The sequence below is a fragment of the Eleutherodactylus coqui genome, chromosome 4 (genome assembly GCF_035609145.1).
Source record: "Eleutherodactylus coqui strain aEleCoq1 chromosome 4, aEleCoq1.hap1, whole genome shotgun sequence".
Classification (NCBI taxonomy): domain Eukaryota; kingdom Metazoa; phylum Chordata; class Amphibia; order Anura; family Eleutherodactylidae; genus Eleutherodactylus; species Eleutherodactylus coqui.
The window spans coordinates 241,435,166-241,462,003 of record NC_089840.1 but is presented as its reverse complement, the minus strand read 5'-3'; the positions used below and the strand labels follow the sequence as shown (position 1 = coordinate 241,462,003).

The window sequence follows — 26,838 nt, the reverse complement described above, 5'->3', positions numbered from 1 at the left end:
GGTGAGGACACTGGGGAGACCATCACACCGCAACCTTATGCTCCTTCCTGCCTGCGGGTAGCATCATATTGTGATCAAGTGGAGGAAAAGAACTCCATATGTTTGGCAGAACTGCTCTTTTTTTTTTTTCCCCCATGGTGTTGGATTGTAACGGAAGGTATGTAGTCCTTTTGGGAACAGAAATTCCCATAGAGCTGCAGCAAAGAGATGATTTGGAGGCCAGAAACAATGTGTTAGCGGGAGTACAACTCCCTCTATGCGCTGCAGGCCTTGCTTCAGTGTATAGTGTTTTTAAGATCATGCATGTTCCCTTAAACCTCATAGTACATGGCCTTCAGATTCAGTACTGAATCTTGAATTTAATTTTTCTCTGGAAGTACTAAAAACTGTGTGATGCAAATATCATTGTATGGACCCAATTAAATATATTACCATCATAATTGGTCTCCATGTAATATGGTTTATAAATAGAGATGAGCGAGCGTACTCGTCTGAGCTTATGCTCGTTCGAGTATTAGGGTGTTCGAGATGCTCGTTACTCGAGACGAGCACCACGCGATGTTCGAGTTACTTTCATTTTCATCTCTGAGACGTTAGCGCGCTTTTCTGGCCAATAGAAAGACAGGGAAGGCATTACAACTTCCCCCTGCGACGTTCAAGCCCTATACCACCCCCCTGCTGTGAGTGGCTGGCGAGATCAGGTGTCACCCGAGTATAAAAATCGGCCCCTCCCGCGGCTCGCCACAGATGCGTTCTGACATAGAGGAGGGAAAGTGCTGTTGGTGCCGGAGCTGCTATAGGGAGAGTGTTAGGAGTATTTTAGGCTTCAAGAACCCCAACGGTCCTTCTTAGGGCCACATCTTACCGTGTGCAGTACTGTGGAGGCTGCTTTTTGCAGTGTTGCACTTTTTTTTTTTTTTGGTATATCGGCCGTGCAGAGCATTGCACCCTGCAGTAATACTCCAGGGCCAGAAGTGGTGGTTAGGCAGGGACAGAAGACATATATTGTGAGGCAGGGACAGAAGACATATTTATTGAATATAGGCAGTGGGCCTTTGCAAAAACATTTGGGGAAAAAAATCTATTTGGGCTGCCTGTGACTGTCCTCAGTGTTCTGGGTCTCTGCTGGGTGTAGTAGTCCTTCTAATTCATACGCAGCCAGCTAAGTGTTACAGCAGGCTTGCGCAAAATTATTTCCTGGCTCTGTGTTGGCTGTTAAATCACCGCTGTATTCCAGTCAACAGTGCAACACTCTGCAGTTATTTGACATACTCCAGGGCCAGTAGCGGTGACGCAGAGAGAGAAGAGATATATTTATTGAATATAGGCAGTGGGCCTTTGCAAAAACATTTGGGGAAAAAAATCTATTTGGGCTGCCTGTGACTGTCCTCAGTGTTCTGGGTCTCTGCTGGGTGTAGTAGTCCTCCTAATTCATACGCAGCCAGCTAAGTGTTACAGCAGGCTTGCGCAAAATTATTTCCTGGCTCTGTGTTGGCTGTTACATCAGCGCTGTATTACAGTCCACAGTGCAACACTGCAGTTATTTGACATACTCCAGGGACAGTAGTGCTGCTGAGGAAGGGACAGAAGACATATTTCGTGAATATAAGCAGTGGGCCTTTCCGCAAACTTTTGTGAAAAAAATTCTATTTGGGCTGCCTGTGACCGCCCTCAGTGTACTGGGTCTCTGGTGAGGGTAGTTGTCCAAATTCATACGCAGCCAGCTAAGTGTTACAGCAGGCTTGCGCAACATTATTTCCTGGCTCTGCTGTGCGTTCCGTAAGCGAAGTCAGCCTCCAACCACAGGCCAATAAGCGGCACATTTAATTACAGCGTTGTGTTTCTGCACTACTGGTAATACACCATGCTGAGGGGTAGGGGTAGGCCTAGAGGACGTGGACGCGGAGGCCCAAGTCAGGGTGTGGGCACAGGCCGAGCTCCTGATCCAGGTGTATCGCAGCCGACTGCTGCGGGATTAGGAGAGAGGCACGTTTCTGGCGTCCCCACATTCATCTCACAATTAATGGGTCCACGCGGTAGACCTTTATTAGAAAATGAGCAGTGTGAGCAGGTCCTGTCGTGGATGGCAGAAAGTGCATCCAGCAATCTATCGAACACCCAGAGTTCTGCGCCGTCCACTGCTACAACTCTGAATCCTCTGGCTGCTGCTCCTCCTTCCTCCCAGCCTCCTCACTCCATTACAATGACACATTCTGAGGAGCAGGCAGACTCCCAGGAACTGTTCTTAAGCCCCTGCCCAGAATGGGCAGCAATGGTTCCGAATCCTCTCCCACTGGAGGAGTTTGTCGTGACCGATGCCCAACCTTTTGAAAGTTCCCGGGGTCCGAGGGATGAGGCTGGGGACTTCCGGCAACTGTCTCAAGACCTTTCAGTGGGTGAGGAGGACGATGACGATGAGACACAGTTGTCTATCAGTGAGGTAGTAGTAAGGGCAGTAAGTCCGAGGGAGGAGCGCACAGAGGATTCAGAGGAAGAGCAGCAGGACGATGAGGTGACTGACCCCACCTGGTTTGCTACGCCTACTGAGGACAGGTCTTCAGAGGGGAAGGCAAGGGCAGCAGCAGGGCAGGTTGGAAGAGGCCGTGCGGTGGCCAGGGGTAGAGGCAGGGCCAGACCGAATAATCCACCAACTGTTTCCCAAAGCGTCCCCTCGCGCCATGCCACCCTGCAGAGGCCGAGGTGCTCAAAGGTCTGGCAGTTTTTCACTGAGAGTGCAGACGACCGACGAACAGTGGTGTGCAACCTGTGTCGCGCCAAGATCAGCCGGGGAGCCACCACCACCAGCCTCACTACCACCAGCATGCGCAGACATATGATGGCCAAGCACCCCACAAGGTGGGACGAAGGCCGTTCACCGCCTCCGGTTTGCACCGCTGCCTCTCCCCCTGTGTCCCAACCTGCCACTGAGATCCAACCCCACTCTCAGGACACAGGCACTACCGTCTCCTGGCCTGCACCCACACCCTCACCTCCGCTGTCCTCGGCCCCATCCACCAATGTCTGTCAGCGCACCGTTCAGCCGTCGCTAGCGCAAGTGTTGGAGCGCAAGCGCAAGTACGCCGCCATGCACCCGCACGCTCAAACGTTAAACGTGCACATAGCCAAATTTATCAGCCTGGAGATGCTGCCGTATAGGGTTGTGGAAACGGAGGCTTTCAAAAGTATGATGGTGGCGGCGGCCCCGCGCTACTCAGTTCCCAGTCGCCACTACTTTTCCCGATGTGCCGTCCCAGCCCTCACCAACGCGGTTACTGCCAAGGTCCACTTAACAACAGACACGTGGAAAAGCACAGGCGGGCAGGGCCACTATATCTCCCTGACGGCACATTGGGTGAATTTAGTGGAGGCTGGGACAGAGTCAGAGCCTGGGATCGCTCACGTCCTACCCACCCCCAGAATTGCGGGCCCCAGCTCGGTGCTGGTATCTGCGGCGGTGTATGCTTCCTCCACTAAACCACCCTCCTCCTCCTCCACAACCTTTGTCTCGCAATCAAGATGTGTCAGAGGCAGCACGTCGGCAGCAGTCGGTGTCGCGCGGCGTGGCAGCACAGCGGTGGGCAAGCGTCAGCAGGCCGTGCTGAAACTACTCAGCTTAGGAGATAAGAGGCACATGGCCCACGAACTGCTGCAGGGTCTGACACAGCAGACCGACCGCTGGCTTGCGCCGCTGAGCCTCCAACCGGGCATGGTCGTGTGTGACAACGGCCGTAACCTGGTGGCGGCTCTGCAGCTCGGCAGCCTCACGCATGTGCCATGCCTGGCCCACGTCTTTAATTTGGTGGTTCAGCGCTTTCTGAAAAGCTAGCCACGCTTGTCAGACCTGCTCGGAAAGGTGCGCCGGCTCTGCGCACATTTCCGCAAGTCCAACACGGACGCTGCCACCCTGCGCACCCTGTAACATCGGTTTCATCTGCCAGTGCACCGACTGCTGTGCGACGTGCCCACACGATGGAACTCTACGCTCCACATGTTGGCCAGGCTCTATGAGCAGCGTAGAGCTATAGTGGAATACCAACTCCAACATGGGCGGCGCAGTGGGAGTCAGCCTCCTCAATTCTTTACAGAAGAGTGGGCCTGGTTGGCAGACATCTGCCAGGTCCTTGGAAACTTTGAGTAGACTACTCAGATGGTGAGCGGCGATGCTGCAATCATTAGCGTCACCATTCCTCTGCTATGCCTCTTGAGAAGTTCCCTGCAAAGCATAAAGGCAGACGCTTTGCGCTCGGAAACAGAGCCGGGGGAAGACAGTATGTCGCTGGATAGTCAGAGCACCCTCCTGTCTATATCTCAGCGCGTTGAGGAGGAGGAGGAGCATGAGGAGGATGAGGAGGAGGGGGAAGAGACAGCTTGGCCCACTGCTGAGGGTACCCATGCTGCTTGCCTGTCATCCTTTCAGCGTGTATGGCCTGAGGAGGAGGAGGAAGAGGAGGATCCTGAAAGTGATCTTCCTAGTGAGGACAGCCATGTGTTGCGTACAGGTACTCTGGCACACATGGCGGACTTCATGTTAGAATGCCTTTCTCGTGACCCTCGCGTTACACGCATTCTGGCCACTACGGATTACCGGGTGTACACATTGCTCGACCCACGGTATAAGGAGAACTTTTCCACTCTGATACCCGAAGAGGAAAGGGGTTCGAGAGTGATGCTATACCACAGGACCCTGGCGGACAAGTTGATGGTAAAATTCCCATCCGACAGCGCTAGTGGCAGAAGGCGCAGTTCCGAGAGCCAGGTAGCAGGGGAGGCGCGGAGATCAGGCAGCATGTACAGCACAGGCAGGGGAACACTCTCTAAGGCCTTTGACAGCTTTCTGGCTCCCCAGCAAGACTGTGTCACCGCTCCCCAGTCAAGGCTGAGTCGGCGGGAGCACTGTAAAAGGATGGTGAGGGAGTACGTAGCCGATCGCACGACCGTCCTCCGTGACGCCTCTGCCCCCTACAACTACTGGGTGTCGAAGCTGGACACGTGGCCTGAACTCGCGCTGTATGCCCTGGAGGTGCTTGCTTGTCCTGCGGCTAGCGTCTTGTCAGAGAGGGTGTTTAGTGCGGCTGGGGGAATCATCACAGATAAGCGTACGCGCCTGTCAACCGACAGTGCCGACAGGCTTACACTCATCAAGATGAACAAAGCCTGGATTTCCCCAGACTTCTCTTCTCCACCAGCGGACAGCAGCGATACCTAAGCAATACGTAGGCTGCACCCGCGGATGGAAGCATCGTTCTCTATCACCATCAAAAACTGGGACATTTTTGCTTCATCAATCTGTGTATAATATTCCTCCTCCTCCTCCTGCTCCTCCTCCTGAAACCTCACGTAATCACACCGAACGGGCAATTTTTCTTAGGCCCACAAGGCTCAGTCATATAATTTTTCTAAACAATTTTTATACGTTTCAATGCTCATTAAAGCGTTGAAACTTGCACCTGAACCAATTTTTATTTTAACTGGGCTGCCTCCAGGCCTGGTTACCAATTAAGCCACATTAACCAAAGCGATTAATGGGTTTCACCTGCCCTCTTGGTTGGGCATGGGCAATTTTTGTGAGGTACATTAGTACTGTTGGTACACCAATTTTTTTGGGCCCTCACCTACAGTGTAATCCAATTAATTTTTGGCCCACCTGCATTACAGCTGACGTTACCTCAGCTGTGATGGGCACTGCAATGGGAAATATTTATGTACCGCCGGTGGGTTCCAGGGAGCCACCCATGCTTTGGGTCCACACGGAGTTGTAACTACATGTGTCCACTTCTAAAGAACCCCAGTCTGACTGGGGCATGCAGTGTGGGCCGAAGCCCACCTGCATTAAACATGACATTACCTCAGCTGTGATGGGCAATGCAATGGGATTTATTTATGTACCGCCGGTGGGTTCCAGGGAGCCACCCATGCTGTGGGTGCACACGGAATTCCCATTGCGGAGTTGTACCTGGCTGTGACTATTTATAAAAAACCGCGGTCCGACTGGGGCATGCAGACACCTTGACAGAATGAATAGTGTGTGGCACATAGGTTCCCCATTGCTATGCCCACGTGTGCAGCTCCTGATGGAGGTGGCACAGGATTGGATTTCTCATTGCTTCTGTACAGCATTGTGGGCTATCACCCCGCCCCTTTTAAAGAGGGTCGCTGCCTAGCCGTACCAACCCTCTGCAGTGTGTGCCTGCGGTTCCTCCTCATGGCAGACGCACTTATAAATAGACATGAGTGTGGCATGGCATGAGGGCAGCTGAAGGCTGCGCAGGGACAGTTTGGTGTGCGCTGTGGACACTGGGTCGTGGGGAGGGGGGGGCGGTTGGGCAGCATGTAACCCAGGAGAAGTGGCAGCGGAGTGTCATGCAGGCAGTGATTGTGCTTTGTTGGAGGTAGTGTGGTGCTTAGCTAAGGTATGCATTGCTAATGAGGGCTTTTCAGAAGTAAAAGTTGTTGGGAGGGGGGGGGCCCACTCTTGCCGGTATTGTGGCTTAATAGTGGGATTTGGGAACTTGAGATGCAGCCCAACATGTAGCCCCTCGCCTGCCCCATCCGTTGCTGTGTCGTTCCCATCACTTTCTTGAATTGCCCAGATTTTCACAAATGAAAACCTTAGCGATCATCGGCGATATACAAAAATGCTCGGGTCGCCCATTGACTTCAATGGGGTTCGTTACTCGAAACGAACCCTCGAGCATCGCAATAATTTCGTCCCGAGTAACGAGCACCCGAGCATTTTGGTGCTCGCTCATCTCTATTTATAAATATGTTTGTGTGCATCTATATGTACAATCCACCCATCCAACACAACCTCTTTGGCATGATCCGCTAAAAAGCTTGTGAAAATGTACTTACAAAACAGTACATAGGATATAAGCAGAATGAAATCTGTTACAGGAAAATTCAGTCTGGATCGGGATCGTCTCAGATGAGATGGTCTTTTGGAAAGGTTCACAGTATACACTGCTTATCCCCAAATCACTGATGCATTATAATGCATTGATTAGGCAATTATTATTTACATGCACGTTAATGAAAACTTTCTATCATGATAATCATAACATAATAGCACTATAGTTTTAATATTAAGTAGCTTTTACAAGTTATATCCCTTTTAACTGAGCATCTGCCCACCCAGTGATGTTCATACAAGTGCGCCTGGTACTGCACCTCAGCCCATTCAAGCAAACAGAATGGAGTGCGGTTAAGCTGCAGTACCGGTCTCCCCCAAGTCCATATAGACATCCGTGTGGCAGATACAGCAGTGAACATGCTACTGCCCCATTGTGTTGCTGATCTCTGGGAGTCCTCATGGTGTGACCCCACCAATCATACATTGATGGCACCTCCTAAAGACATATGTGTTGTGTCCTGAAAAAAAAGCTCTTTTAGTTCTTCATTTTAGGTAAAAATGGTAATGTGATCTCACTCATTGACTCGCTACAATGTCTCACAATTCATTACAATGACTGCTTAAAAAGTTACTTGTGCAGTAAATGCTTTACCTTTCTTTACAGCTGTCTCATCCAGTTTCTTCAGTATCTGATCTCTCAGCTCATGGTCTCCTGATAAGGTGAAGGCATATGCCAGAAGAGCTTGGGTGTACACCGATGTAACACTGTCCGCTGATTTCCTGACACAGTTCAGGGCATCTTCCACCATACTTCCCTAGATACAACAAAAACAATAAAACACAATGCTCATGATTGCTATAGGATCTAGTGGGAGCTGTGAAGCAGCAGTTTTATTTTTTTAAAGAGAATCAGTTTTTAAAATGATTTCATACATATATTTGAAACATACTATATATTTTATACTATTCTCTTAATGAGATAGCCTATCCATAACCCATTTATTTCTGTAAAGTATAAACTTAAACAGTTTCCATTTATTGTCCGTATTCTTATTTTTGGGGACATTGTCCCAGTCAATATGTTTTAGGTCATCTCTGAGCTGGTCAAACTTTGCCTTCCTAAAGTTTAGTATTTTTTTAGCTGCCCTATAAAATTCTCTCTTAAAAAAACATGTTTAAACATTACCCAGGTGCTCCCCAAATCATCACCCCTGTTATTCTGGTCTGTTGGTTAATATTAAGTCTAAAATGGCTGTCCATCTAGTTGGTTCCTGTACCAGTTGGGTAAGATCTTTAGTGAAAGACAAAAACTTGTTACTTTTATAAGATCCACAGTTTTCGGCTTCCCAGTTTACATCTGGATAGTTAAAGTCCCCCATAATAATTACCTCATTGTGATTTGCTGCTTCATTTATTTGCTTCAGTAATATATTTTCAATGGCTTTAGAAAACCCCTATGAGGATACTATTGTTTTTTCCTCCATGTATTTCTACCCATACAGACTCCACATGTTCATCTCCCTTACAAATAACTCTCACAGTGTTGGCTTTAAAAAGGATTTTGCATAAAGACAAACCCCTTCCCCTTTCCAGTTTTTATGATCGCTTCTGAACAGACTGTAACCCTGTAGATTCACCGCTCAGTCACAGCTTTCATCCAACCAGGTCTCTGTTATTCCCACTATGTGTTAGTTTTCCTTAGACATTACTTAGAGTTCATCTACTGTATTGGTCAGACATCTAGCATTAGTTGCCATATATTTTAGAAGGTTTTGATTATTTTTTTATTTAAAGAGTCAACTATTCTGCCAGGTCTAACTATATTAACCCCACCCACTGTCCCACCCCATTTCCATTACTCAGTCTTAAAGTCACTGTCTACACTATCTTCCCCTATATCTCTATGATTTCTCTCCCCCCATTTCCTAGTTTAAACACTCCTCTAACCTTCTAGCCATCTTTTCTCCAGCACAGCTGCACCCTCCCTTTTGAGATACAGCCCCTCCCAATGGTAGAACCTGTAGATGACAGCAAAGTCAGTGCCGTTCTCCCACATCCCTCCTGCCTACACCAACTCTGGAGCCGCTTGTTTATCTCCCTAATCTCTCATTGCCTTTCTGGTGTGGCATGTGGTACAGGTAGTATTTAAAAAAATACAATTTTGGAGGTCCTTGCCCTAATCTTACATACTAGTTCCCTAGAAGCATTTTTAAGGATCTTCCACCTACCTCTAACTTAGTCATTGGTGCCAATTTGTACCATCTCACTGAATCCTTACTAGCCATGCAAAGTAATCTGTCCACCGGACCCGTGATGTGTTGAACTCAAGTGCCAGGAAGACAATGTTTGACTATCCAGGTCTTTGTGGCAGATTGCCTTATCAGTCCCCCTAATTATTGAGTCTGCCACTACCAGGACCTGTCTAGCCTGCCCTTTGATCTTATTCCACTTCTTACTTGAGCAGACATTCCCCTGGCGGTCAGAGGTCATGCCATGCTGCAGCAGTGCTAATATAATCAGATTAATACAAATGCTTTCTGGGATCGCAACTGCAGATATCTGGACATAATAGTGAAATGTATGTCTTTTATGCACTTTTTCACTTCGCATGTCATATCCTGTGAGCTATATTGTGAATTGATCTATTGCCTTTTTTTTTTATTCATTGTGGTTTACATTTTATTTCTACCCTGAGTGCAACTCCCCCATAAAAGATTCAGATTCGAAGATTGAAGGATTGAGGTGTATCTAGTGGAGCTTCTGTCAAAAAAAATCCCACAGATTTCAGTGTAATGTAAAAAAGAAATCCCAAAATAGATGTTTTTCCTTTTCCTGCTACCCAAAAAAAAAAAAAATAAATGTTTAATAGAGATGAGCGAACACCAAAATGCTCGGGTGTTCGTTATTCGAAACGAACTTCCCGCGATGTTCGAGGGTTCGTTTCGAATAACGAACCCCATTGAAGTCAATGGGCGACCGGAGCATTTTTGTATTTCGCCGATGCTCGCTAAGGTTTTCATGTGTGAAAATCTGGGCAATTCAAGAAAGTGATGGGAACGACACAGCAACGGATAGGGCAGGCGAGGGGCTACATGTTGGGCTGCATCTCAAGTTCACAGGCCCCACTATTAAGCCACAATACCGGCAAGAGTGGGCCCCCCCCTCCCAACAACTTTTACTTCTGAAAAGCCCTCATTAGCATGGCATACCTTTGCTAAGCACCACACTACCTCCAACAAAGCACAATCACTGCCTGCATGACACTCCACTGACACTTCTCCTGGGTTACATGCTGCCCAACCGCCCTCCCCCTCCCCCCCACAGCGCACACCAAAGTGTCCCTGCGCAGCCTTCAGCTGCCCTCATGCCACACCACCCTCATGTCTATTTAGAAGTGCGTCTGCCATGACGAGGGACCGCAGGCACACACTGCAGAGGTTGGCACGGCTAGGCAGCGACCCTCTTTAAAAGGGGCGGGGCGATAGCCCACAATGCTGTACAGAAGCAATGAGAAATAGAATCCTGTGCCACCGCCATCAGGAGCTGCACACGTGGGCATAGCAATGGGGAACCTATGTGCCACACACTATTCATTCTGTCAAGGTGTCTGCCTGCCCCAGTCAGACCGGGCTTTTTAATTCATAGACACAGCCAGGTACAACTCCCTATTGTGAAGTCCCTGTGGACCCACAGCATGGGTGGCTCCCTGGAACCCACCGGCGGTACACAAAAATATCCCATTGCATTGCCCAACACAGCTGAGGTAGTAATGTCGTGCATAATACAGGTGGGCTTCGGCCCACACTGTATGCCCCAGTCAGACTGGGGTTCTTTACAAGTGGAAACAGATGCATTTATAATTCCCTGTGGACCCACAGCATGGGTGGGTGCCAGGAAGCCACCGGCGGTACACAGAAATATCCCATTGCATTGCCCAACACAGCTGAGGTAGTAATGTCATGCGTAATGCAGGTGGGCTTCGGCCCACACTGCATGCCCCAGTCAGACTGGGGTTCTTTTCAAGTGTACAGATGTAGTAAAAACTCTGTGTGCACCTACAGCATGGGTGGCTCCCTGGAACCCACCAGCGGTACACAAAAATATCCCATTGCATTGCCCAACACAGCTGAGGTAGTAATGTCGTGCTTAATGCAGGTGGGCTTCGGCCCACACTGCATGCCCCAGTCTGACTGGGGTTCTTTTCAAGTGTACAGATGTAGTAAAAACTCCGTGTGCACCTACAGCATGGGTGGGTGCCAGGAAGCCACCGGCGGTACATAGAAATATCCCATTGCATTGCCCAACACAGCTGAGGTAACGTCAGCTGTAATGCAGGTGGGCTAAAAATTCATTTGATTACACTGTAGGCGAGTGCCCACAAAAATTGCTGTATCAACAGTACTAATGTACATCCAAAAAATTGGGCATGGCCAGCCAAGAGGGCAGGTGAAACCCATTAATCGCTTTGGTTAATGTGGCTTAAGTGGTAACTAGGCCTGGAGGCAGCCCAGTGTAACGAAAAATTGGTTCAAGTTAAAGTTCCAACGCTTTTAAGCGCATTGAAACTTTTAAAAATTGTTCAGAAAAATTATTTGAGTGAGCCTTGTGGCCCTAAGAAAAATTGCCCGTTCAGCGTCATTACGTGAGGTTTCAGGAGGAGGAGCAGGAGGAGGAGGAGGAATATTAGACACAGATTGATGAAGCAGAAATGTCCCCGTTTTGGATGGTGAGAGAGAACGTAGCTTCAATCCGCGGGTGCAGCCTACGTATTGCTTACGTATCCTTGCTGTCCGCTGGTGGAGAAGAGAAGTCTGGCGAAATCCAGGCTTTGTTCATCTTGATGAGTGTTAGCCTGTCGGCACTGTCGGTTGACAAGCGGCTACGCTTATCTGTGATGATTCCCCCAGCCGCACTAAACACCCTCTCCGACAAGACGCTAGCCGCAGGACAAGCAAGCACCTCCAGGGCATACAGCGCTAGTTCAGGCCACGTGTCCAGCTTCGACACCCAGTAGTTGTAGGGGGCAGAGGCGTCACCGAGGATGGTCGTGCGATCGGCTACGTACTCCCTCACCATCCTTTTACAGTGCTCCCGCCGACTCAGCCTTGACTGGGGAGCGGTGACACAGTCTTGGTGGGGAGCCATAAAGCTGTCCAGGCCCTTAAAGACTGTTGCACTGCCTGGGATGTACATGCTGCTCGATCTCCGCACCTCCCCTGCTACCTTGCCCTCGGTACTGCGCCTTCTGCCACTAGCGCTGTCGGCTGGGAATTTTACCATCAGCTTGTCCGCAAGGGTCCTGTGGTACAGCAACACTCTCGAACCCCTTTCCTCTTCGGGAATGAGAGTGGGCAGGTTCTCCTTATAGCGTGGGTCGAGCAGTGTGTACACCCAGTAATCCGTTGTGGCCAGAATGCGTGCAACGCGAGGGTCACGAGAAAGGCATCCTAACATGAAGTCAGCCATGTGTGCCAGGGTACCTGTACGCAACACATGGCTGTCTTCACTAGGAAGATCACTTTCAGGATCCTCCTCCTCCTCCTCCTCCTCCTCAGGCCATACACGCTGAAAGGATGACAGGCAATCAGCCGGTGTACCGTCAGCAGCGGGCCAAGCTGTCTCTTCCCCCTCCTCCTCATCCTCCTCATGCTCCTCCTCCTCCTCCTGTACGCGCTGAGAAATAGACAGGAGGGTGCTCTGACTATCCAGCGACATACTGTCTTCCACCACCCCCGTTTCCGAGCGCAAAGCAGCTGCCTTTATGCTTTGCAGGGAATTTCTCAAGATGCATAGCAGAGGAATGGTGACGCTAATGATTGCAGCATCGCCGCTCACCACCTGGGTAGACTCCTCAAAATTACCAAGGACATGGCAGATGTCTGCCAACCAGGCCCACTCTTCTGAAAAGAATTGAGGAGGCTGACTCCCACTGCGCCGCCCATGTTGGAGTTGGAATTCGACTATAGCTCTACGCTGTTCATAGAGCCTGGCCAACATGTGGAGCGTAGAGTTCCACCGTGTGGGCACGTCGCACAGCAGTCGGTGCACTGGCAGCTTAAAGCGATGTTGCAGGGTGCGCAGGGTGGCAGCGTCCGTGTGGGACTTGCGGAAATGTGCGCAGAGCCGGCGCACCTTTACGAGCAGGTCTGACAAGCGTGGGTAGCTTTTCAGAAATCGCTGAACCACCAAATTAAAGACGTGGGCCAGGCATGGCACGTGCGTGAGGCTGCCGAGCTGCAGAGCCGCCACCAGGTTACGGCCGTTGTCACACACGACCATGCCCGGTTGGAGGCTCAGCGGCGCAAGCCAGCGGTCGGTCTGCTGTGTCAGACCCTGCAGCAGTTCGTGGGCCGTGTGCCTCTTAACTCCTAAGCTGAGTAGTTTCAGCACGGCCTGCTGACGCTTGCCCACTGCTGTGCTGCCACACCGCGCGACACCGACTGCTGGCGACATGCTGCTGCTAACACATCTTGATTGTGAGACAGAGGTTGCGGAGGAGGAGGAGGGTGCTTTAGTGGAGGAAGCATACACCTCCGCAGATACCACCACCGAGCTGGGGCCCGCAATTCTGGGGGTGGGTAGGACGTGAGCGGTCCCAGGCTCTGACTCTGTCCCAGCCTCCACTAAATTCACCCAATGTGCCGTCAGGGAGATGTAGTGGCCCTGCCCGCCTGTGCTTGTCCACGTGTCCGTTGTTAAGTGGACCGTGGCAGTAACCGCGTTGGTGAGGGCGCGTACAATGTTGCGGGAGACGTGGTCGTGCAGGGCTGGGACGGCACATCGGGAAAAGTAGTGGCGACTGGGAACTGAGTAGCGCGGGGCCACCGCCTCCATGATACTTTTGAAGGACTCCGTTTCCACAACCCTATACGGCAGCATCTCAAGGCTGATGAATTTTGCTATGCGGACGGTAACGTTTGAGCGTGCGGGTGCGTGGCGTCGTACTTGCGCTTGCGCTCCAACAGTTGCGCAAGCGACGGCTGGACGGTGCGCTGAACTACACTGGTGGATGGGGCCGAGGACAGCGGAGGTGAGGGTGTGGGTGCAGGCCATGAGGCGGTAGTGCCCGTGTCCTGAGAGGGGGGTTGCATCTCAGTGGCAGGTTGGGGCACAGGGGGAGAGGCAGGGGTGCAAACCGGAGGCGGTGAACGGCCTTCGTCCCACCTTGTGGGGTGCTTGGCCATCATATGTCTGCGCATGCTGGTGGTGGTGAGGCTGTTGGTGTTGGCTCCCCGGCTGAGCTTTGCGCGACAAAGGTTGCACACCACTGTTCGTCGGTCGTCAGGCGTCTCTGTGAAAAACTGCCAGACCTTAGAGCACCTCGGCCTCTGCAGGGTGGCATGGCGCGAGGGTACGCTTTGGGAAACAGTTGGTGGATTATTCGGTCTGGCCCTGCCTCTACCCCTGGCCACCGCACTGCCTCTTGCAACCTGCCCTGCTGATGCCCTTGCCTCCCCCTCTGAAGACCTGTCCTGAGTAGGCGTTGCACACCAGGTGGGGTCAGTTACCTCATTGTCCTGCTGCTCTTCCTCCGAATCCTCTGTGCGCTGCTCCCTTGGACTTACTGCCCTTACTACTACCTCACTGCAAGACAACTGTGTCTCATCGTCATCATCCTCCTCACCCACAGAAACTTCTTGAGACAGTTGGCGGAAGTCCCCAGCCTCTTCCCCCGGACCCCGGGAACTTTTGAATGGTTGGGCATCAGTGACGATAAACTCCTCTGGTGGGAGAAGAACCACTCCTGCCCAATCTAAGCAGGGGCCCGAGAACAGTTCCTGGGAGTGTTCCCGCTCCTGAGCAGGTGTCATTGTAGTGGAGTGAGGAGGCTGGGAGGAAGGAGGAGCAGCTGACAGAGGATTCGGATTTGCAGCAGTGGACGGCGCAGAACTGCGGGTGGACGATAGGTTGCTCGAAGCACTTTCTGCCATCCAGGACAGGACCTGCTCACACTGCTCATTTTCTAATAACCGTCTCCCGCGTGGACCCATTAATTGGGTGATGAATGTGGGGACGCCAGAAACGTGCCTTTCTCCTAATCGCGCAGCAGTCGGCTGCGACACACCTGGATCAGGAGCTCGGCCTGTGCCCACACCCTGACTTGGCCCTCCGCATCCTCGGCCGCGTCCACGTCCTCTAGGCCTACCCCTACCCCTCAGCATGCTGTATTACCAGTGATTTGATTTCACAGGCAGGAAATAAATTGGCGCAAGACTGCAGGCCAAATATAATTTTTTCCCTTTTTTGAAAACGAAAGGCCCCACTGCCTCTAGTGAATGAATAATCTAAGTTTAATAACTGTGCTGTGTCGCTGCTAATGTGTCACAGAACTTGAGGGTAGCAGAGTTATTAATTCTGGCAGAGCAGGTATTTTTTTCCCAATTAAGGAAAGCAAATGGCGAAGCCAGCAGTAAACCGTAGCTGGGTGCGTCTGATTTTTTAACGTTGTACACGCAGCTCACACGTGTCCACAGCCCTTAGGACGGACAGAGGCAGGACAAATAGATTTCGTTTCCCTTTTTTTACACCAAAAGGACCCACTGCGTATATTCAATGAACATGAGAAGTTTAATAACTGTGCTGTGTCCCTGCTAATGTGTCACAGAACTTGAGGGTAGCAGAGTTATTAACTCTGGCAGAGCAGGTATTTTTTCCCCAATTAAGGAAAGCAAATGGCGAAGTCAGCAGTAAACCGTAGCGGGGTGCGTCTGATTTTTTAACGTTGTACACGCAGCTCACACGTGTCCACAGCCCTTAGGACGGACAGAGGCAGGACAAATAGATTTCGTTTCCCTTTTTTTACACCAAAAGGACCCACTGCGTATATTCAATGAATAATAACTGTGTTGTGGCCCTGCCTACACAATTCTTTCCCTGTAGTATCAATGGAGGGTGCAATGCTCTGCAGAGGCGATTTTGAGAAAAAAAAAATATGCAGCACAGCTAACAGCAGCCAGCACAGTACTGCACAAGGTTAAATATGGCCCTAGAAAGGACCGTTGAGGTTCTTGAAGGCTACACTCACTCCTAACACTCTCCCTGCCTATCCAACACTTCTGTCCCTAATGCCGGGTGCAACGCTCTGCAGAGGCGATTTTGAGAAAAGGAAAAAAAAGGCACTGCTAACAGCAGCCAACACACAGGTATTACTGGCCCTAATAAGGACCTTTGGGGTTCTTGAAGCCTACACTAACTGCTATTTCTCTCCCTACAGCAGCTCCGGTACCAGCAGCACTGTCCCTCATCTAACTCACAAGGCATCTGAGGCGAGCCGCGGGAGGGGCCGACTTTTATATTCGGGTGACATCAGATCTCCCCAGCCACTCACAGCAGGGGGGTGGTATAGGGCTTGAACGTCACAGGGGGAAGTTGTAATGCCTTCCCTGTCTTTCAATTGGCCAGAAAAGCGCGCTAACGTCTCAGGGAAGGAAGTGAAAGTAACCGGAACACCGCATGGTGTTCGTTACGAATAACGAACATCCCGAACACCCTAATATTCGCACGAATATCAAGCTCGGACGAATACGTTCGCTCATCTCTAATGTTTAACAATGTAGTATATTTTCCCAAATATGGCACCAATAAAAACTTTGCCACACAAAAAACAAGCCCTTATACAGCCATGGCGATGGAAAAATAAAAAAGTTATGCATGTTGAAAAGTGGAAATGAACGATGTCTACCCCCACTTGCCTACCCATTTCGGTAGGCGTAGCTTATGATGTGCACCCCGCTCCCCTCTGCCTTGCCTCATTGTGCTGCGGTGGCAGAATGAAGTTACACCTGCACTTCACCAAATACATTGTTTTGTCACCCTCCCTAGAGAACTCTACAGTTTTTTGTGATGAAACGTAGCCTATGTCCTTCCTCAGGATACAAGCTATCTACCTGCCAAATTTCATCAAAATTGCTTCAGCAGCTCAGCCATGAAAAGGTAACAGACAGACAGAGTAAGTTGCACATTTATAATATTAGTATGGATTACTTACATCGTATGCCCGTTGATGTTCCAGGAGAGCGATTAGGACAAATGCCGTACGATCCACTTCATTGTCTGCCTAAAGTGAGAACACAAGTTTTTACATTTTTTGTTTAGATGTTTCCCTATGAAATTAGCTGAATGCATCAGAAAGGAAGAATTCCTTGCCCATTAAAAGGCTTTGTCTCATTGTATGCCATATTTTACAGATGCAGCAGTCATTAGCATGACAAGCACGCTGCGACAACTCGATTTACAACATTATAGCACATTGTTGATGAGCTATTATAATGCCTGAAATATCAGCTTAAAGAAGTTTTCCTTTTTAAAAAAAACACTGGTTTCACTCTTTAATTCTCCCCCCACACTGTCACCATTCTACATTGGTTGCAGAGCTGATGTGGTTGCCTACCCACATAATCACTGAAACCAATAGGAGAACCCATCAATAGTGATGTCTTCTAAGCTCACTAGGTCGTCTACCCATGTGACCAGTTTATGAGATATCACCAGGGCCAACAACCCGATGACATCTCGCACCATGGTAAGTTGTTCAATAAATTCTTGTTTGGGGCAGGAGGGATGTAATGTAAAAAATATATACAGTATGCCAGAAAACTTTCTTTAACGCTGGCAATATCTGTAAGTCACTCAATTCCCTGTTACGTCTGTATAGAGTATAAAGCACCACACCCTGAACAGATGCAGGTCACAAGGGACAAATAAACTCCAGAAAATCTCAATCGCAATGTCTGTCTTTGGAGATTGCATGGCTGTGTGCTTGATTTTAGGCACCTGCTTGTAGCTGAACGACCTGAATGTCAGGGAGGGGGGTGGGGGTGGGGGGTTGAATACTTTTGCCCATATAAATATTAACCACTGAGAATTAGATATTTGGGTTCTCAGTGAGCCAAAACAGTGAACCCCGAGGAGTCTGCTATGTTTACAGTGTTTCATCTAATGCTGAACTTTTATTTTGGTCATTAGTAAGAGAGTACAGCTGCCAGTCAAAGTCACATCTCCACAGGTAATTACTCCAGCATTGGCGCTAGGACATATATATTACAATACATAATGACAACTCTTTCTTTCTGGCTTTCCCTACAGTTACAGAAAAACAGATTGATATCATCCCCAACGATATATATGTGATAATGTTCTTCACCTCTAGTATATTATTGAAGTGATTGCCCTTTTCTTCGAAGCAGCCATTAGGCAATTGGACAGTCCGCAGCCATTTTACAGCTTCCTGAATCTGACTCTCTTCAATGTGGATCCAATTCCGAGCTTCGTTGTAAGCCTTGACTACTAATGCTGTGACCCTGCAAAATGTTGTAATACATAAGTCTTTTAATATATCCTAGAACAGAATATACAAAAAATAACACTTACTAATGAATGATATATATGCTGCTAAAATGTAGAATTATACTGTAGGCAACAGCATATAGCAAAAAGAAAACAGGGACCTCTGCTAGTACTGATTAAAATCCCCATGCCCCGGACTGAGACCTCCTTGCTTATGCTGATTCATTCCCTACATTTAGGGGTTAAGAATTAGAAGATAGGATTTGCTTTATTCCAAGAAACAGCACCACTTCTTTCCATAGGCTGTGTCTGGTATTGCAATAAAATCGCAGTAAAGTGAAAAAGGATCTTTTTTTTAAAACTAATAACAGTGCCACATCTTTTTATATATGTGGTCTGGTATTTCTGCTCATCCCCATTTACTTCAACTTCAACTGCAATACCCATCATATCCTATAGACACATGGTGCTGTGTTCTTCATAGGAATCGCTTGATAGGCAATCTGCCATTGGAGCCCTGGGGACTCTCAGACGGCCCTAGCTGCCATGGCAACGACACGGCATCCCACAATCTCATTGTGGGGGCCATTTGAGGTCCACGAACATCATTCAGGGCATTTAAAGGGTTGACAGCTCTGATTCGTAGCATGGCTGATTGAAGCTGTTGCGGGTGGGTGTCGGTTATAAGTATCAGTCCAAACCGCCTAAATTGTATTGAGCGAAATAACACCCCAACACCCTTCCATACAAACTTCAAACCTTTTTGTCAAGTATGACACATGAAACCTTCTAAGTACTTTATCTCATATCTTTCAAACTTTTCAAAATTATTTTCTTTCCAATCTACGGAAATCGTTTATGAACAAAGAGAATCCATGAAAAGTTATCATACATTGAAGTGGTGAATTCACTATTTGCTCTTCATTACAAAAAAAAATGGTCTTGTATATTATTGCACATACCATATATTTGCTGCATCGCCTGAGAAAAAGCCATAGGAGCCGGCATCACTTCTAAATGTCAGTTGTTTCTGGTAAGCTGAAGAGATGGTAGAGCACAGTAATTAAAGAAGATGAATTAATATCCCAACACTTCGTTCTTTATTCTGTTTTTCTTTGGTCCTATTTTAGCTCACATCACAATTAAGATTGAGAAATATTTAAATGAATCTTTTCTGTGTCTTAGGAGCTCATCCATATCCCTCTGTTCCTCCTTCTCACTGTCCTGTAAGATATCTGACTGCAGCAGGAGCCTCTCCCTCTGCCCTGTCCGCAGTAAGACAAAAATATTACTGAGCCACACCCTTTTGTCAAGTCCGGCCCCTCATTCAGCCATTAGCCAAAAATGGAACAGATAAGCATGAGGTAAACCCCCTTTGTTCTCTATAAAAATAAATAAAGAACTAAACAAGGAGGGCAACTATAAATTTTTGTGTTTTTTATCATTTAATTTCTTACATGGTCACTAACCTAACAACTTGTGTTTATATATTAAATAAAAAAAGTGAAATTCACTTTATTTACCTAAAATACATTGCTGTGTGGAAAGTTCACTCTAAAGTACTGGCCACTAGAGTTTCCCTTTCAGGTTGCTATCCATTGCCTGTTGCCATGTGATGGCCATCTCTAGTATAAGAGATTACAATTCAGAGAACAGGAAGTTGAAAAGGGTGATGATGATTCAATCTGATCATTAAAGTCTATAGAGAAGCTATGGGGAGTAAGAAGCTGCTGGAAAGACATGCCTGGAGCTAATAATAATAAGTATTAGTATGCAATTGTTAGCTGTGTTATGGCTACGAGAATCATATCCCCACTGCTCTGTGCTTCTCCAGTGTCCTATATGATGATGGTATTTCTCTCTGCATGTTGCTGAGAGCAGTATCCATATTGATCTCAGTACAGTGTATAGAAGGCATCACAGCAGCCCCTCCCACCATCTCAGTGAGAACTGAGAACTAGAAATGTAGCAAACGGAGGGGAAAGGGGTGATAAATTCAGGATACAAGTCATATAATAGTCAGAAATAGCATTATTCCCCATGTACACACAAGCCAGTTTATTCTGAAAGGTCACTTGAAAAGTTACTGTAGGTAGGCTTTAATGAACATATTGCTGCATAGATTTATTCTAAAGGCATTATGGTAAATGCATCTTGTGAAGAATGCTAACTACAACATGCCACCAGTTTAGTAAAACATAAGTACTGATAATAAAGTATTGTGAGTGAACTGCATCTCATGACAGTCATACAGCTACATACCACCAAGGGAAACTCACTGCATGCACCTTAGTAGAGCTTATATTAAATTGCATACCAACTGTAGTTACCTCCCCCTAGTGGTGACAGAATGTAGCCAGAATTATTTTGTTTACCAAGTTACAAAAATAGGGCTTCCCTATACAAAGCTACATGAGATGCAATTATAGTGGTGTGCTAGTACGATGCGATGTCTGTGCAAGTTCTAGAAAGTACTATCAAAGATTAAGACAAATATTATTGTGTACTTTGGTATATTCAGCATTGTGAGGATTGTACCATCTGCAGAGTGATGCATGGGACATCTGAGATGGTACAGAGTGGCATTACTGTCACACTGTGCACATCACAAAAATGTAGCCATGATACAAGGATTTCATGACATCACACGATAATACATAGCTGCTACTAGATAATTGTCCTGAGAGTTCATAACTCGTTACATCATGGCAGTTATTTCACGAATGAACCATAAAGTGGATGTCAGCTGATCACTAAGAAAATCATCAAACTTATATATGGAGGGCCTCAATAATGGCAGAGTGAGAGAGCTTACTGCTATTACCTCTCAGCCCTCGCTCATAGCGGTGGGACTGAAGTGAGGGAAGCCTTTATATGAAGTTCATATACTGTAATAAGGACTACAGAAAGAGGCTATCCTGATACAGTAAGTATATGAAATCTGCTACATAAAAATACCCCACATTGATCCTAACATTCACTCACCTTTAGCCAGTGATTCTATCATGTCAGCTTTTTTCGCAGGTGTCAGTTCATGTATGCTGTCGACGTACCCCAGTGTGTAAGCAATTCTACACAATTTTCCTAAATTCTGTTCTCCACATCCATCAGGCAAATGGATCAGATCGTCCAGGTTAACAGCAACATTGGCCATGAGATCACCTAGAAAAACATAATAAATAATCTACACACAGAAAACCATAATGTACTGTAGTATTATATTTCCCTATAAGGTAAATTTTCCTTGTAAGGCTCTGTTCATATCTAGTTTTTTGTCTCCCTCTATCCTGTACATTTGGAAAAGCTCCTGACACATGCAGTAAAAAGAGACTGTTACTAAGTTTTGGCACCAGTTGAACGTATAAGTCATTAACAGCTCATGACGTATATGTTTAACTGATGTCTGTGATGGATGTAATACAGTCAAGGCATCTGTCACCCATATCTACCATGGTAAACTACCTTTACCGTACAGTATACATTTTATTACTTGACTAGTGTAGCCTCCTATTATTTCATACCTATTTTGTGGTATAACGATGTATACTGGCCATATGAATATGGTCTAAGACATTTATCACAGATTACTCACCCTGAGTGATGATGTGCGCACGTTCAGAGCCGGGTACTAGTCTGCTTGGGGTAGTCAAGGTAATATGAGTTTCCTCTTCACTTTCTAGTAGGTCATATGAGTGAGAAAATAGAAAGAAGTTAAGAGAATCACAAAACTGATAGTTCTTCAGTAAAAGGAGCAAAAGTAAAACATCAAATTCTAACTCTTAAGGTTTATTTGGTATAGCATGTATGCAGCACATGTGCAAGATGCTGATTTCATAGTTGGATAAGTTATTTGTAAGTACAACGGCAGTTACAGCCCAGTCTCCCAGCTGGTATATATTCAGCATCAGTGTAAAGCACACTAAAGAATAAAACGTCAAGCGAGTATTCAGGGAGAATGATGGACAACAGGATAAAGGGTAGTTTCACACACAGTGCTTTGTAGAAAAACACTGTTTTATAGACAATTTTCATGTTTTTTTTCTTCTTTTTTTGGCCTAAAACACACCAATCAGATATTACATTAAAGTGTCTAATGAAATATATAACTCCTTACATACATTATTTGCTGTGTTTTTGACATAGGATTTCTATAAGATTATAAAAACAACAGGAAAAGTATATGTACAAGATGACACTAATTAGAAAATGTTATTAAAAAAGTCTTAAAAATGCATGATATACTTTAAAAAAACCAAAACACTGGTGTTTCTATAAGCATTTTTTCATGCATTTAAAAAAAAAAAAAGTGTGAAGGAGCCCTAAGGTCACTCTCACACTGGAGCATTTTACCGCGATTAGCATGGCATTTCGAATACTGTGCTAATTGCGGTACAACGCTCTTATTGATTTCAATGGGGCCTCACAGACAGTGTTATTTATGATTAATTTCAGGACAGACAGTAAATCCAAGAAAGGTAGAGGATACAACATTACACAAAAAATACATTTGGTTCAGGAGAGTTGTAAGATCAGGTAAACATATTGGGAGCTTTACGAAAACTAAACGCTCATTTACACAAGCAGATGATCGTTCAAAGATCGCTCAAACAACAGTTTGAGCGATTATTTTGCTTAAAAAGTAATTGGTATTCAAGTAGTTTCTCAGCTACTTAAATGCCAATTATGTATGATAATGAAGCCTTCGCTGAGTGCATGCTAATAGCCCGATGCTATGCTATCAGCAGTCCCCCGTGGAGAACGACTGATAAAACTGATTGCTAAAATCAGGCGCTCACTTTATTTTAATGATCAGCGAAAACAGCCCGAAAACAGCCGATGAGCGCAGTTTTAGCTATAATTGTGGTGGAAGTCCAGTATTCCTATATTTTGGATCGGTGGGCCTTGGCAGTAGACAGTTATCAATTTAACATTCTGTATACATACTTCTGTCTTGCTACAAATATAGTTCATGACAGTTGTGCAATAAGTACTTCCTACATATGAAAGTATCTGTTTTTCATAACTCTGCTGACAAAGATGGAATTTAGCCCGTAACCAACATGTATAAATATATTTGACTGTCCAGCTGCATGCACTAATACGGAACTAGGAATCAGACATGGACAACCGCAGAGATTACCCAAGCAATTTTACTGGAAACGTATGCAAATAACATGGGAGGTTTGTGCAATTTATAGTTCATGATGTAACATCCAATCATATCGAAGGAACCCCACGTGGCTCCAAGACAACCCACTCATTTCATCCACCACCTGATGGCCAATCACAGATGACCGGAGGATGGAAGAATTGCAAGATGCTTATCCAATAATTAAACAATACGTTGTATGCATGTAATCTTTGACCTGCCCAGATGGGCGGATTTGTTAAACTCTTAAAATAGGCTACACGCCGATCATTAAAGTTAGAATTGAGGAAGCTATGCATGCTGAACCTCGTGTCAGTGTGAAAAACTTCTTATGCGCATTATCAATTCAGAATTAATATGGAGGGCTGTAAACATTCCAAATTGAGTAAGCCGTGATTCCGCAAAGGAATGCTACGACAGTGGTGGCCCGTACGGGGATGTGATCGATGGGTTCCATAGAGCTTGGACAGGAGACACGGACATATGCGACCTTGGACTTGGTGGGCCCAATAAAAAATCTTCAGAACACGGTAAGATAAATTAATTATCTATACCTGTGTGGCTAAGTTCAGACTCGCCTATGTGCCGTGCCAAGGCCAAGTGATTTGGAACCAAACGACAGGTATTTATAAGTCTCGATCACTCGATAAGAACCTGTCATAAGATATAAAGGAATGTTTACATGCCTGTTGTCTTGAGAGTACTAGTTAATTGGTGACATCAATAGCTGCCCCCGGGAGGGCCTGTACGGGGTGTTTCCACTCCTGAGGGAGGAGGGAGCCGTTCAGGTGGCCTGTCGCAGAGACTCAGCAGTCCTGAGGCCCGTTTGGAGGGCCCAGGGAGGGAGAGACTGCCAGAGAAAAGTCTGATATGGGATTTCCGCTCCTGCTAGGCCTGCTTGTAGGGTCCGGGAGAAGGGAGCTATCAGACAGTATCCCGAGGGGCAGTGAGACTAAGCCAGCCGTACTGGTGCTCTGTCTATTTGTGTGTGTCCACAAATATTTGTTTATTGTTTAAATGTCCACGAGTAGATCCCTCCGTCTGAGGGTAGATTGATAAACTGTATAGCGACAGAAATGCTAGAGACTCTAGGGCGGGGCATATTTATATTGTGCCTGGCGTCTGAGGAGACTTCTATAATCTTAAATCTGGCAGCCATGATTGAAATTGAAAGGCACCGATGTTAATTCTTACACCCTCCAGAAAAGTGTGGAAGGGGTGGAGAGTCAAGTTATCATTGATTAATCAAGCAATCTTTCTGTGTGTCCTACCTATATAAAGTTAGTGTGCTTGTTTGTTGTGTAGAGCTAATCCTGCTGAGTTGTTATATAGGAATAGTTTGTTTGTTGGTCATATAGAAGTAGTATCAGTCCTGCTCAACTGTGCCCGTAATTGTTTAGAGAGAAAAAAAAAAAAAGCTGCAAACTTCATTTAAAAAGAGGAAGTGGAACTCTTAATAGAAGCGGAGCAATTCTTGTGTTGTAACATTTGTTAGTTATTTAACTAATATTGGATGTTAAAACTACTAGTATGTCTTGTTATGGAATCTAATCTTTGTCATACGCCCGTCATAAATGTAAAAAGTTATATGCCACTCACATCCTGAGGGGGCTCTTAAGAATACAGACTGCGTAGCCCCACCATGCCCACAAGAAAATACATCTATGTTTGCCAAGTCCCCAACAGCGTACATGTTAGCAGACCCCCCTCCCCAATTCAATTGTAACCACATACAATGTTAGGTGGTCACCGCTGTGACCGTAAGGTTACAACATAAGATTTATGCATTAGACGTTAGAATTTCCCTAAGAAAAGAGGAAGAGAAGGTGGGCTGCAATGGCGTCTGTATTAATACACGCCAAAGACACCAGTTTAGTGATTAAAGAGAATTGCAGTACATTACCAATCAGATGGAGATGCCCGGCATCTAAGACTGCATCTGCCCAGTCGCTGGAAGTCTGGGACAAAAACTGTTGTAATCCTCTCGCTAGGCTGTCACGGGAGGGAGAGATTCTAAAAAGAGGAAGTTACTTGCCCTGTAGTCCCAGCACAAGTAACGTATATTCACAGACAATATAAAACAAATAAATAAACTACAGGGAGTAAGAAACGGTAGAGAAGCCAAGGAAGAGGAAACAAGCAGGTAACGATAAGGCCAGGTATCCACAGGAGGAACGGGGCAGATTGACCTGTAATTTGTAAAATGTAAATTGTGTGGTGCATAAGACTTTATCTTTATTGAGTTGTGATGTGTACCCAAGGACTGCCAAACATTGAATGAGGGAATAAGGAAGTAAGTGATTAGCCACACTCAGAGGGGTGGAGCTAGATGATGCAAGAACACGTCTCTTATCCAAGGAGGGGGTAAGAATCATAGATAGCCAGAAGAAAAAGTTTTTTTTGTTTTCCCTCCTGTCTCAAACTCAGCTTTCCACGGTTCCTGACAAACTATGGGACACCCACAAGACAGGCATAGGGAAATTGAATGTATCGACCATGATAATATATACGAGACCCAGATACACACCCCTGGGTCAAACAGTATCCCCCTAGATAATTAAAAAAAAAAAAAAAAAATGGGGGTGAAGGGTCAGCCACACATGTTAGGGGCTGTGTGCTGATGCTTTGGAAAAAACTGCCAACCGGCCACAATTTCACTGTTAATTTCTCTTGCAGAAGGCTGTAAGGCCTGGAGGCCTCCAAAGACTAACCAAGTTCTGCAGGCCATACCTGTACATACACCCGTTGCCAAATTCCGCACCTTTCTGGGCCTTGTTTCATACTGCCGCCTATATGACAGTATTGACACAAAAGCACGAAGGACAACCACAGCCATGAGCGTGGATCCAGTGACTTGAGGAGCTCCCTCATCTGCTTGTGCGGTGGCAGCAGTACAGGCAATGGTTGACAAATCTTCTAAGTTGGTATTGGACTACCCCCTAGTGGTCCACACCCCAAATGACACCCAGAACATACTCATGCAAGTGCAACCCAAGCACTTATCTCTGGCCTATTAGATCCGACTACAATGTGCTCTTTCCATGCCTCCCCCAATATTGCTCTGGGCTTCCCAATGTTGTAATACCTTGAATCCGGCTACTCTTCTTTTAATCAGGTATTCCTGGGGGGGAGGGGAGGCATAGGTGATTTGAGTATGGCGGATCAGCTATTTTTTAAATAGCATTATTGTAGTGATGTACACACTGTTAATGATGCATATTTTGAGTTTTCTTTTGTGGATGGTATCAGGGTGAGGATTGATGATTCCGAACCAGATATGCAGAGGTCACACAACAAGATGTCCTAAACGCAGAAGCTCTGCCTCCGCATGTCTCAGGGCAAGAAGCGGAACCGGAGGCCCTCACTGGGGCGTGTGGAGTGGTAGAAGGTAAGACGGCAACTCTTTACACTGACTCCTGGAATGCATTTGGCATAGCTCATGATTATGGCCCAATATGGAAGGCCAGACAGCTTGTTATCTCAGTAGGACAGCCAATTAAGAATGGTGCAGCGGTGCAGAGTCTCATGGAAACCCTACTACTACTACCTGGCA

The 26,838-nt window shown here is 46.8% G+C and overlaps 1 protein-coding gene across 2 annotated transcripts in view; it reads right to left on the bottom strand.

Moving 5' to 3' along the window:
- Positions 1–26,838, bottom strand: part of LOC136626156 (alpha-2-macroglobulin-like) — a 459,985-nt gene that overhangs the window by 331,732 nt on the left and 101,415 nt on the right. For both annotated transcript variants that reach the window (XM_066600963.1, XM_066600962.1), the window contains 6 exons: positions 21,729–21,812; positions 21,122–21,298; positions 19,099–19,174; positions 17,994–18,150; positions 16,839–16,907; positions 7,503–7,665 (listed from right to left, as the gene is read on the bottom strand). In XM_066600963.1, coding sequence (XP_066457060.1) covers positions 7,503–7,665; positions 16,839–16,907; positions 17,994–18,150; positions 19,099–19,174; positions 21,122–21,298; positions 21,729–21,812 — 726 coding nt within the window. The remainder of the gene's footprint in view (positions 1–7,502; positions 7,666–16,838; positions 16,908–17,993; positions 18,151–19,098; positions 19,175–21,121; positions 21,299–21,728; positions 21,813–26,838) is intronic.